At 46.0% G+C, this 12,261-nt stretch overlaps 1 protein-coding gene across 7 annotated transcripts in view; it reads left to right on the forward strand.

Annotated features, from left to right (window-relative positions):
• Positions 1-12,261, forward strand: part of LOC118001935 (mitogen-activated protein kinase kinase kinase 4) — a 75,470-nt gene that overhangs the window by 37,591 nt on the left and 25,618 nt on the right. For all 7 annotated transcript variants that reach the window (XR_004676885.1, XR_004676886.1, XM_034992117.1 and 4 more), the window contains exons 5-10: positions 2,538-2,695; positions 5,868-5,984; positions 7,434-7,533; positions 7,634-7,717; positions 8,888-9,154; positions 10,524-10,673. Coding sequence is in view for 5 of the 7 variants with exons in the window: in XM_034992117.1 (XP_034848008.1) it covers positions 2,538-2,695; positions 5,868-5,984; positions 7,434-7,533; positions 7,634-7,717; positions 8,888-9,154; positions 10,524-10,673 (876 nt within the window). In the remaining 2 variants the exon portion in view is untranslated. The remainder of the gene's footprint in view (positions 1-2,537; positions 2,696-5,867; positions 5,985-7,433; positions 7,534-7,633; positions 7,718-8,887; positions 9,155-10,523; positions 10,674-12,261) is intronic.

The raw sequence follows: 12,261 nt of genomic DNA on the forward strand, positions 1-12,261 counted from the left end.
GAGGGAAGCAAGAGGGAGGGGCCGAGAAGCAGGAGGGAGGGAAGCAAAAGGGAGGGCCGAGACATGCACAGCTGGGGTTCCCGCTGAGGCCTGGTTCTTGCAGTGGGGTTCATAGTGAAGACTGTGGGTCCAGGGAGAGTATTTAAATTGAAGTTACTAGAGACCATTTGAAAGCCTTTGGGACTGATTTTGTTAAGGGAAAGAGATGGACAGAATTATATGCATATCAGAGAAGAGGGAAATCGATAGTGCGAGCTTCCTCAGATGCCATGAGGAGGTGGGTCTCCAAATACAAGTGTAAGCTTCACTTGGCCACCGCTAGGAAGGGGAGGACGGCATGTCACATGTGGGTGTGCATTTTTGGTATTGAGAAGATGAGGGGTTTTATATCTAATGCCTTTTTTTCTTCGCTAGGAGGGATGAGATGTGTGAGGGTGGGCATTGGCCATTTGACAAAAATGGCGGAGTTTCAGACTGTGCTTGTAGGGAGAAGGAGAATGGCTTGGGTGGAGATACGAATATTACCAGACCGTACACCATGTGGTTGGGACGACATACAGAGCAGTGGCTCCTCCCGGTCCCCTGACACTCGTGACCCTCAGCTTCCTGAGTGCGGGCATGGGGCACGGGCTCGTCAGGCTCATCGTGCTTTGGGGTTTCGCAGGTAGGTGAGCTGAAAAGGAAGGGAGAGGTGGCAGGGTGTGGGGTGGTGGCCGCAGTGGCATGGGGAGCGTGACCGTGTTGGCTCTAAGCGGAATAAGGAGGAAAGGGAGCGGAACAAGGGGGAGTGAGCTGGAGAGAGAAGAGAAAACGGTGCACTGGAGTTCAGGTAAGGATTAAATAAGAGAACAGTCACAGGGGTGCTAGTTGAACAGAAAACTGGATGGAGGGGAGGAGGTTTTAGAATCAGCCTATTTGGATTGATGATTTGAGGCCTAGAGATGATTCCGTAATGATAAGATCTGGGGTGAAGCACAGTGTGGTGGCTGAGCCTGGGGCGGAGGGAAGACGATGTCAGATGTCAGAGTGTGTGACGAAGGATGACGGGCAGTTGGAAATCAGTAGGGGACACTATGAAGAAAGGGTTCGATGGTGTATCTGATGACTCAAATCTTAAAGGGGCAGGTGTTTCTTTTTTGTTTTGGTTTTAAATAAGACCGTAAGAGCAGTGGTTTGAAAGGCTCAGTGATGCACAGGACGATGCAAACTGTTTGTAGCCCGTGAAGTCCGGGGTCATACAGGCGCCCCGTGGCAGGGCTGTATGAGAGAAGGGCCACCCTCAGGAGACAGCCAGATTTAAGGGAGAGGAAGCAGCACTCCGAGAAGCCAGAGGACGGTCCTGGTCTCATATTTAAGAGATTTATTTCATTTGGTAAAGATGGCAAAACTGTAGGTTCCACATACTCGGACACTGGTGTTCATAAGGGACCCGGACTGCAGATTCCCACCACACAGCCTGGCTGCTGGAGGCCCAGAAGCATCCAAAGACACAACAGAAGATAGTTTTCTTGAAATACAGACTTGCAGTTTGCCTACTGAAAATTAGTACTGGATTTCAGAAAGTATTCATTCCAGCAAACCCTGAGACGTAGCCTGGGGAGGTAACTGAGATCTGAGACTAAATACAGAATCCTGTGAACCTCCGAGCAGAGAAAAAAGCAAGGCAGCTCCAGGTGTGAGGGGAGTGGGGACAGCGGGAGATGGGGCCAGCGTCAGGGTTCTTCGTTTGAACAACATGCAGCGTTCAAAAGTGGTGGAGGAGTAATGCCTTCAACGTCCCGGGGCAGAGAATGTATAACTCAGGTATTTCATACTCATTCGAGTTGTCCTTTTGGTAAAAGAATCCATAGGCAGTGAGGGTTTGTAATCTAGCAGTTGGGACCCTATCTTGAGAAAAGCTGATGGATAGTGAAACCCTCTAGTAAGCAGCAGATATATCAAAATAAGGAGTTAGGAATGGGAAGGCTGTTGTTGTAGGACTTGTGGTGGACATAAACCCCACTTCAGAAAAACTGGGTATTTTGATTAGAAATCATAATTTATATGTCATAAATCTTGAAAAAAACTGTGTCATAGAAATCTGGGTGTCAGGAATGGATGGTGGGGAAAAGTGTGTTCATTCCCTCTCAACACGGAAGATACTGTCTGAAGTTAAAATAAGCAGTTAGACAAGTAAGAATCCCAACTTCTTAAAGGAATAATGTTCACAATATATTAATAATGAACATTTTTGGGTGCTATTATTTTGATTCTTTTTTTACTTCTGTGTACATGGTGAACATTTTATTTTGTTGGTAATTTAAAGAGATTGTAAATAATGTGTTAGGTTGCCGGGGAGTTGAGTTGTGCAGTTTAAGAGACATCTCCATTTGGACAGCAGTCCTGTGATGAAGATCTTGCTTCTCTCTGTGCTGTGTACTCAGGGTCCCCCTCCACCTGGCCCTTCTAATTTGTAGCTTCCAGGTTAACAGAGGTGAAAGCTGAGAGCTGCTGAGTTCCATTCTCAAATATCTCCCTTTATGTTTTTGTATTTTAAGGTGTATTTTGATTACATGAGAAGCTGGATCCAAATGCTGCAGCAGTTACCTCAAGCATCCCATAGTCTAAAAAACCTGTTAGAAGAAGAATGGAATTTCACCAAAGAAATAACCCATTACATCCGGGGAGGAGAAGCACAGGCTGGGAAACTTTTCTGGTAGGAACCCTTATGCTCCTGAGTGCGCCTGCTGGCCCGTTTGCCTGTTCAGTTATGTGCACATGACAGCCAGTCCTGTGTGTGTGTGTGTGTGCCTCTCCCCCAGGTTTTGGGGTCCTTTGAGCGAGGGTGCTCAGTAGGGGGGGCGGGTTGCCCTGTGGGGACATTTGGCAATGTCTGGAAACAGTTTTGATTGTGATGACTGGGAGGTCCGACTGATTAGAGGACAAGGACACAGCTAAACATCATGCAATGCACAGGACAGCCCCCCAAACCAAACATTATCCACCCAAAATGTCAGTTTGGAAGTTGAGAAACCCTGCCTTAGTATCAACTCTCTTAGGCCTCCGAAGAGTAGAACAGGCCTGTAGTCTTGGTGTGGGGACATGGGGAACCCAAGGTGTGCATTTCCCGAGATTGTTTTAGTGTGTTCTGCTAATCACGGAATCTCCTTATGAGGCACAGGTTAGAAACGTAAACAGAGGAAAACCCTGAGGGAGGGGAGTGTGGTCACTGGTGTGTGTTTGGAAATGGCCGTCTCTTACTGGGGAGCTGAACGCTGATGGTGGGGTGCCCCTCCCCGCCGCCTGACCCCTCGGCTGTTGTCGGTGGTTGCTGCCTCATCCGCCAGTGTAGTTCTGTCTCCTTTCTGTGCATCCCTCGCACCTGGCCTGGAGCAGCTTTCCCTCCCTTGTGTGTATTTTCCAGGGCCTCTGCTTGCCTGGCTCTTTTCCAGCTGCAGAGGCGCATTGTCGTCGACTCCGCCATCTCTGTCCCCTGCTCAGGACCTAGGCTCCCCCTTCTGCCCTAACCACCCATCTTCTTCATGTCCTCGTCGCGTCCTCTCCGCCTGTGTTTCCAGTGAGCTGTGAGCTTGCTCTTTCCCAGACCTCTCCAGCCCTTCAGGCCCTGACTCCCCATGCATCTGCCTTTCCTGTTCAGGTTGCTTCCCGGAGTCAGCCTTCTGAAGAAGTGCCTTCCCTGCCCATTTCAGCATCTCGCCTTCTCTCAATCTCCTGTTGTTCGGCTTGGCCTGCCGTTTATTCTGTTAGCACTTTCTGTCTCCAGGCTGGCCCGCCTGCAGAAGAGATTGTTTTAAGGGTCACTGTTCATTTCCGCTACAAATTCAAGTGATGGGATTTCACCGCATCCCCTTTTCCTCCTGTCAGTCTCCCTGTGTCTCTCTGTTGCTCGTCCTTCAGGTCGAGCGGTGGGGGCTCTGGCCTTGGCCTGCACCAGCCTTGCTCTGAGCAGCTCCCGAGCTTTCCACGCCCCGCTGAGGGACTGGCCCCTGGTGTGGCTCTCGCTCGGCCGAGCCGAGCACAGCACCCGTCTCCTTCACATGCTGTTCCACCCAGGCTCCATCAGTCTCCCAGTGATCCCTAATTGCTTTCTTTGTCTCACACACTACCTCTGATCCTTCGGGAAAGATCCAGAATTTGACCCCTATGCACCACTTCCCGTTGCTGCTCTTCCCAGGCTGTTACTTCTCACATGACTGCAGGCGCTCTCCAGGAGTCTCTGCTCAGCTCTTCGTCCCTTTGGTCTGTTCTCAACACCACAGCCAGTGACCTCGTTCACATGCACCTCAGACCATTTTTTCCTCTGTTCCAAATACTCCACATCTTCCCTGCTTCCTCAGTGAAAACCAGAGCTCCTGAACATGGCCCCTCAGGCCAGGCACAGTCTGACTTGTCACTAACTCTCTGTGCTCTTCCCCTCCCTGGCTCTCCTGGACATTCTGCACAGCTGTAGTGACCCTTGATTGTGTCCCCAGGCGGGGCACGCTCCTGCCTTGGGGCCTTCGCACTTGGTGGTCCCTCTGTTAGACTGCTCTTCCCCAATTACTTTCATGACCCATTTTGCACTCCCTTGAGGTCTTTGTCTTAACGTCATCTTCCCCATATTTAACATGGAAATTCCTACTCACGAGCACTTCTGAGTTCCCTTTCCTGTTTTATTTCTCTCCATAGCACTTAACAATATCTGAACTATATCTTTTCCTTTTTTATTTCTTGTTTTTTCTGTTCACTGGAGGGATTTTTATGTTCTGCTCCCTGCTGCTTAGTACATAACCAATACTCAGTATTTGTGGAGTAAACCCTTCATGGATATCCTTGTACACTATTGTTCTTGAAAATGGGTTTGTAATCAGGTCACTTTCCCACTCAGTTACTTTTAAAGCCCGGCCTCTTCGCCCACCGGACGGAGGTCAGGCAGTTAGCATGACACGCAAGGCCTTCCACCGCGTGGCCCCAGCGTACTTTCTCGGTCTTATTCCACTACCTCTCTGCTCCTTTCACATTGTGCAATTTCTTTTCACAACCAGGCCTCTTGCTTAACACATCTTCATGCCTTTTGATCATATTCATTGTTCTTCCTGGACTTTCCTTCCCCTCCTCCATTCCCTTCCTGCCAGAGCCTCTCTTCCCATTGCTGATCTCTGGGTTCCTTTCTGCATTGCCTGCAGGCCCAGTACAGCCAGCCCTTTGGCTGGGTTTGGTCTCTCTCCTCTGACGAGTCCTCCAACACCGTTGTTGTGCTTACCTGCTCTCTTTGACTAGCTAGAAGCTCCTTTCCTTCAGTGAAGAGGTCAGTAAGCTGCTGCCGAATCTTTACTACACTCATTTAGATTTGTTTTGTACACTTGGGTTTACATTTTAACCCTAGCATTTAGATTGTGTACTCAACGAGAAGCATCGGCCGTAGGGAACGTTTCATGTGGGTGGATGATGAAAAGCTAATTGTGAGGGAAATTTGTAAAAACAGTTGCATTTAAGAAATTCATTTTGTTTTCTTCTTCCATCATTTAGTTTATTAAGCTTTTAAAAACAGCTTGTCTTAGATATATATTTGGGGCCATTTTATACCATTTTGGACATTTAAAATGAAAATACACTTATATGATAATTACATAGCTGCTCTGAATATAATTTAAGGTTTTAAGGTCTATGATAAAACCATGGAAATAGAACAAAGATAGATACTTGCCCGTATATGGGAGAGTTCCTCTTTTTCACATTCATGATTTTATAGTAAAGAAAAATTCCCACTATTGTTGATTTTCAAACTATTAAAACAGTAGATGACCCTTTCAGTGTCTTATTCAAGAATTAGAATGAGTGAGGATAGTTTTTCTTCCCTGGTTTACTTTCATGTCCTTGTTCCCTAGTGACATCGCGGGGATGCTACTGAAGTCGACTGGAAGTTTTTTAGAGTTCGGCTTGCAGGAGAGCTGTGCAGAGTTCTGGACCAGCGCTGACGACAGCAATGCCTCAGATGAAATCAGGTGTGGCCCCACTCCTTTACTTCCCATTCCTTACTTCGCAGAGTTCTGCTTGTGGCGATGAGTCTAGAATGGGCCCTGTTCAAACCCACCCACGTTGGACCTTAGTAGAGGTCTACCATAGTAGACCTAAAGACTTCTATTTATTACTGTCTTATCTTTTCGTGTGCTTGCTTAGGATTTTCTGTGAAATTTTCTTGGAAGGTGAACTTGGAATTTAATTAGCCTAATGAAAATAGTGTCTTTAGAGAAAGGGAGAGAGAGTGTAAGTTGACTAAAAATGAGTAGAGAGAATTCATCCCTGTGTCCTAGAATGTGTCTAATTAAATAATTATGTTTCTGTCTCGCCCCCACCTCCGTAGCAGTCCATTAATACATTTAATTGACACTTGGCACATTGTTATCGTTTTTATGTATGGCTTATTTCTTCTGTTCAACTTTAAGCTTGAGTACGTGAAACAATGGCTTACGCATCTATTGCATTTCCTCTACTTCCATGAGATAGTGTTCAGGTTGGACCAGGTTAAATTGCTGTTTTTGTGCCAATATCAGCCATACAGCTATTTTGTGGCCAATTACGAGCAATATCATATGATTCAACCTTAGGAAATGCTCAGGGGGAGCTGACTTCTCTAGAGCTGAAATGTTTTCTCTCACCATCCAAAATTTGATGAGAAACACATTTTGGGTTTCAGAACACCTGAGATATCATCATGCCAGGGTTAAAGCAAGATGTATCCACACAGATTCTTACCTGGGACAGTGCTGAATAGCCGAGAGTCAGAATGAGTCAGTTTGTAGAAGGTCCTGCAGTTCTGAGAGCCAACGTGGTGAATTCCGGATAAGCAGGGAGAATTGGAGATCTAAGATGGGGAACTGGAGAATGGCCCTGATGATGCTCTGGTTGTTTGCTAGCGGTGGGCTCGTGGGCAGTGTGATGGGGCTGGCTCCTCCTGGCCCCAGTGAGCCGAGGGGCAACCGCACACATCTCTTCTCTAGTCAGCGCTCAGTGCTGTCACACTGGGGGCCTGCGGGCAGCGATGATGCGAGTATTTACACCACAGAAATCTCCAAACACCACATAAGGCAGTTCTTTGAGGGGAGCCAGTTGGTAAACAGTCAGCAGCCCACCACTGCACGGATATATTCCTTTTTAGTAAGATCCTGAGCTGGGAGTCAATGTAAGAACTTTATCTCAAACTCCAAGAAGTTATTATGGGGAAATCTTTAGAAAATCAAGCTTACTGTTATTTGAAGGTTATTGTATGTGCCTTATTTATTTGAAGAATACAAGCACTTTCTGGAAAACCACAAGAGAGCAAGCTTCTGAGTATTTCAAGTACATTCTCCATAATTGCTTGTTCCCATTTATCCAATTTGCTTCATCTTTATTGCTGTTTATTTCTTGATGTACTCTAATGTACTCTAACTGGATTTCAATCAACTTGGCAGGAGATCTGTTATAGAGATTAGTCGAGCACTGAAGGAACTCTTTCACGAAGCTAGAGAAAGAGCCTCCAAGGCACTTGGATTTGCTAAAATGTTGAGAAAGGTGAGTTAACAATCCCAATTGATTTTTTAAAGTTTTTATTTTACCTTATTTTTTTTTTAAAGCTAACCCTAAAGAAGTTTCTTTGTAACTGTGATCCTAGGACCTGGAAATAGCAGCAGAGTTCATACTTTCAGCCCCAGTTAGAGACCTTCTGGATGTTCTGAAATCAAAACAGTATGTTAAGGTAAATATTAAAGATGGTGTAATTGGAATATTTTGCCTTTCCTGTTTTTCTCTTCTCTTCGTGGTCCAGATAGTAAATATTTTAGGCTTTGCTGGCTATATATTGATCCCAGTAATAAGACTTTCTCATAATTTCTCAATGAAATAAGCAGAAAAACAAAGTTTTTCATACTAACTTGCTTTTAGAATACAGATAAAATAACCAAATATTTATTCATACTATTTATTAAAATTAGTTACACATGTATTTAAAATAATGTATCTAAAATAGTAATGTAAAATAATAAAATAATAATTGATTTTTTTGAAGATTTTATTCATTTGAGAGGGAGGGAGAGCGTGCACATGTGCACCTGGGTGGGGGAGGGGTAGAGGGAGAAGGAGAAGCAGGGAGCCGCTGCGGGGCTCCATCCCAGGAGCCCGGGATCATGACCTGGGCTGAAGGCAGACGCTTAACCACTGAGCCCTCCAGGCGCCCCTAATAATTGATTTTTAAGTCGTCGTTTTGTTTTTACCCTCACATTTTCTGAAACAGTTCAGATTTTTTTACAGGAACTTTGGCCATCAGTGCCCGACTCGTCACTGGAGCCCCTTTTGGAGTCCTCATCTTTACTACCATTTAAGTTGTTTGAGACTTAGTACTTATAGATTCTGTGTATGATATTGTTACTGGAAATTTTATCCCAGGCCCACAGTTTTATCCCACCTGCAGTTGTTTGTGATTTGCACAACAGTATCACATATGTGTTCCTTATTAAAATGATCTTTAAAAGGCTTCTTGTGATGCCCCCACCAAGAATGATTAGTGAATCTGTGTTAACATTTTTTGCCTTTTTACCGAGTCAGGTGACTTTCTGTAAGCATCACAAAGTAGCATCAGTTGAGGTTGTTTCAGGCTGCAGTTCCTCCCCTAAAGGGTGTTTTCTTGCTTCTTGAAAATAAAGCAGCTGGAGGATGCCCAGTGAGTGGAGAAGCCTTCCCAGGCCTCCAGCACAGCGCTCCCGTGCCCCTCCGCATCCTCCCCCAGTCACATGGGGCTGGGCCCCTTGCAATGCCCTCAGTGCTGGCCTTCCCACACCTGCTTGTCTTTTTCTAGTTTTATGTATTTTAATTAAATTTTTGTAACATGTGACATTCCCTCATCTCAGACTTTGGGTCGTTTCTTCTGCAGGTACAGATTCCTGGCTTAGAAAACTTGCAGGTGTTTGTTCCAGACACTCTTGCTGCGGAGAAGAGCATTATTTTGCAGCTACTCCACGCAGCCGCGGGAAAGGACTGCTCTAAAGAGTCAGATGATGTCCTGATCGACGCCTATCTCCTGCTAACCAAGCGCCGCGATGGCGCTCGGGACTCGGAAGATAGCTGGGCCACGTGGGAGGCACCGCCCGTCAGAATTGTGCCTCAGGCCGAGACTGTTGACACCCTGAGAAGCATGCAGGTGTGTGTCACCCCCAGGTCCCATGTCCACTACTCCCACCCCTGCCTTGGAGCAGTAGTATTTACTTAAAATAGTTTTAGGAAAAGGAAGTTATTAGCAGCTTCTGAATGACTGCCTTAACCGCCATAGTCGTCTCAACTGTAGACTCCCCCAAAGTATGCCTCGCTGTTTTAAAAATTCTGTATCACAAGTTGTACTAAGATATTCCTTCAAATTCTGTAAGTATGTTAAATTATCCTGGAATATTTGAAATATTTGTATCTTAGTTCAGTCGTGATCTGTATGCTCATGATCGAAAAGGAATTATCTCCCTCATTTAATTTGTAATTCAGAAATTCTGCTTCTCCAGGTACTCTGGTTTACTTGCTGTTAGTTAACATTTTTGTAGTAGAGGCTATTACCTACTCACCCGGCAGGGATCCCGTGATGATTTGTATAACTCAATTAAAACCCGTAAGAAGCCTCTTCACGTTCTCTCTGTTGACATCGGGACAGTGGTGGTGAATGCTCGCATGCACCTCAGACTCAGCCTGGCCAGCATTGAACGCACTGGCTGACTGTGCCCTTGAGTCCACGCCACCTGCTCTTCCGCTCATGTTCCCTGTCTCAGCGAGTGGTGCTCTGGCCACTCAGTGGTTGAAACCAGAATGTGACAGTTAATATAAACTCATCCTTTTACCCTTCCAGTTCGTCCGCAGCCCTAACACACCCGGAGCATTTCCAGTCAATGACACTTTGTCTGCAGCCCAGAGCCCCTGCCGTGGTCAGACTTTGTCATCTGGCTCCTGGCCTAGTGCACTGTCTCAATTTTAGTTTCCCTGCTTCCAGCCTCACCTTCCCTCCGCCAGGTCTGTGTGTGTGTTTGTTTGGGTGCTTTGAGAATGATCATTATAATATGTAACTCTGGTCATATCACACACACTTCTATGCAAAATACTGCAGTGACTCTGTCACTTAAAAAGATACTAAATGCTTGATTTTGTCTGTTTCATGGAAGGCCACTCCTCTCACCTTGTTTTATTCCTGCATTTTCCAGCCTCACAGACTGCTCACACACACACACACTCACACGCACACTGCTGTAGGAGTCTGAGTTACTTGCAGTTCTAGGATGTCTCAGAGACCCCATGTCTGCACAGTTCCATGGGATTCTTCAGCGTTGTGTGGAAGACCTCAGACAGTAGCGCCCACTGCGGTCTGTGGCTCCCGTGGCAGGGAGTAGCTCTGCTTGAAAACTGCTTTCTGATCTGGGGCTTACTGGCCTGGTGGCCCTGACGAGTTTGCCATTGTTTTTGGACTAGGGGTTGACCTAGAATGGGAAACGGTGAGTGGGTCTGTTTTTAAGCCCTGTGCTTGATTCTCCTCCCAGGTGGATCATCTTTTACTAGTGGTCATGCAGTCTGCGCATCTCACCAGCCAGAGAAAAGCTTTCCAGCAGTCCATCGAGGGACTCATGACTCTCCGCCAGGAGCAGACGTCCAGTCAGCCGGTCATCGCCAGAGCTTTGCAGCAGCTAAAGGTACGTCACTGCCACCTCCGCCTGAGCCCCTTGATTTGTGTGTGGAGGTGACACTCTGGAGGCATCTGTGTGCGACAGTGTCATCCCACCCGAGGGACCTGAAGTCTTACGTGGTCCTTACTGTTCTCCCTCTTCCCGGTTCCCATTGTCCCATGTCTTCACTAAAACCTCCCAGATCTTTCTTGGAACCGTAGAATGTTGGAATTGGAAGGGATAGAAATTTGACCAGTTATGTGACTTCTGAATGGCCACATGGTTGGTTAGTAGCCAAGTTGATACTGGAATTTAGGTCTCTTCACTCCTAATCCAGGTTTCTTTCTTCTTTAGCAATTACGAGTATTTGCTAGAGCTACTCCAAATCAGTAATGTGTAACCTAAAAGAAGACTTGTTTCTTCTTTTATTTAACTGATAATTCAGCCAAATTAAATGCAGTAGAGAAAGCCGGTTGTAGACAGGCATTAGGCCTTCGGAGTTCAGGTCAAGCCAGAGCCTCACCTTCTTTTCTCATTATTTCCTGTTTTCACCACCTCTACCTTGTCTTCCGTTCATCAGTCTTGGTCTGATCCATGCTTTTCCACGGGCCATCAGTTATGCCCTCTTCGTCACATTAAGGCTTGACTTCTTGAAGAAGAAGCACTTCTTGAAACTATAAGTAGTTTCATAAGCATTTGTTTCTTCTGTGAGTCTGACTTGTCTCATTCACCTAGAAACACGTTCTCTCATCGATTGCCATCCCACTCGAATGCCAGTGCAGGGCACTTTTTCTTTTCTTTTAGTTTGAGCCAATGAACTCTGGAGAGTGCAAAATTATATAAGATATTGATTATTCTTGAGTGTAAGGAATTCTTGAGCGTCTCTCCTCCTGAGCAGGAAGACATTGGATCCTCCTGGTCGCATCTGGAGTTGCCACAATGGAGGCATTTCAGCTTGGAGGATTTCAGAAGATACAAACTGGGAAGGAACATTTGGGCATCAGTGTCCCTGGGTCAGGGTACTGGGAATGCTCGCTGAATATCAAATAGTCTGATTTGGCTAGATCTTGGTGTGTACAGTGGAAAGTTGTGGGAGATAAGGCTGGTAAAATCAGGTGGGCAAAAATCAGGCTATTGAGAGGTTTTGGATTTTATCTTTTCTAAGTCTCAGAGAGTAGTAGTTGAATATTTAGGAAGAATATTTTGGAAAAGTCTGTAGGGGGATAGCCCAATGGAGACCATATGTACATACGTGTGTGTTGAAGGGTGAGAGGAAGGGGTCCGATTTGGAGTGATTGTAGTCCTGCTTAGGGAAACAACAGAGCATGAACTAGGACAAGGTTTTCCAACCTCTGCAATATTGACGTGTTGGGTCAATAATTCTTTGTTTTGGGGAGTTGTCCTGTTTTGTAGGATGTTTAGCAGCATCTCTGATCTCTACACACTAGATGCCAATAGATTTCACACCCTATCTCCACAAGTTTTGACAACCAAAAGAGGCATTGCCCTTGGGTAATGTCCCCTTGGGTAAAATGCCCCCTTGGGTAAAATTGACCCTGACTGACACCCCAACTGAGAACCCCTGAACTAGGGAGTGTCAGGGAGATAACGAAGG

The sequence above is a fragment of the Mirounga leonina genome, unplaced genomic scaffold (assembly GCF_011800145.1).
Source record: "Mirounga leonina isolate KUSES-001 unplaced genomic scaffold, KU_Mleo_1.0 Mir_55, whole genome shotgun sequence".
NCBI classification, from domain to species: domain Eukaryota; kingdom Metazoa; phylum Chordata; class Mammalia; order Carnivora; family Phocidae; genus Mirounga; species Mirounga leonina.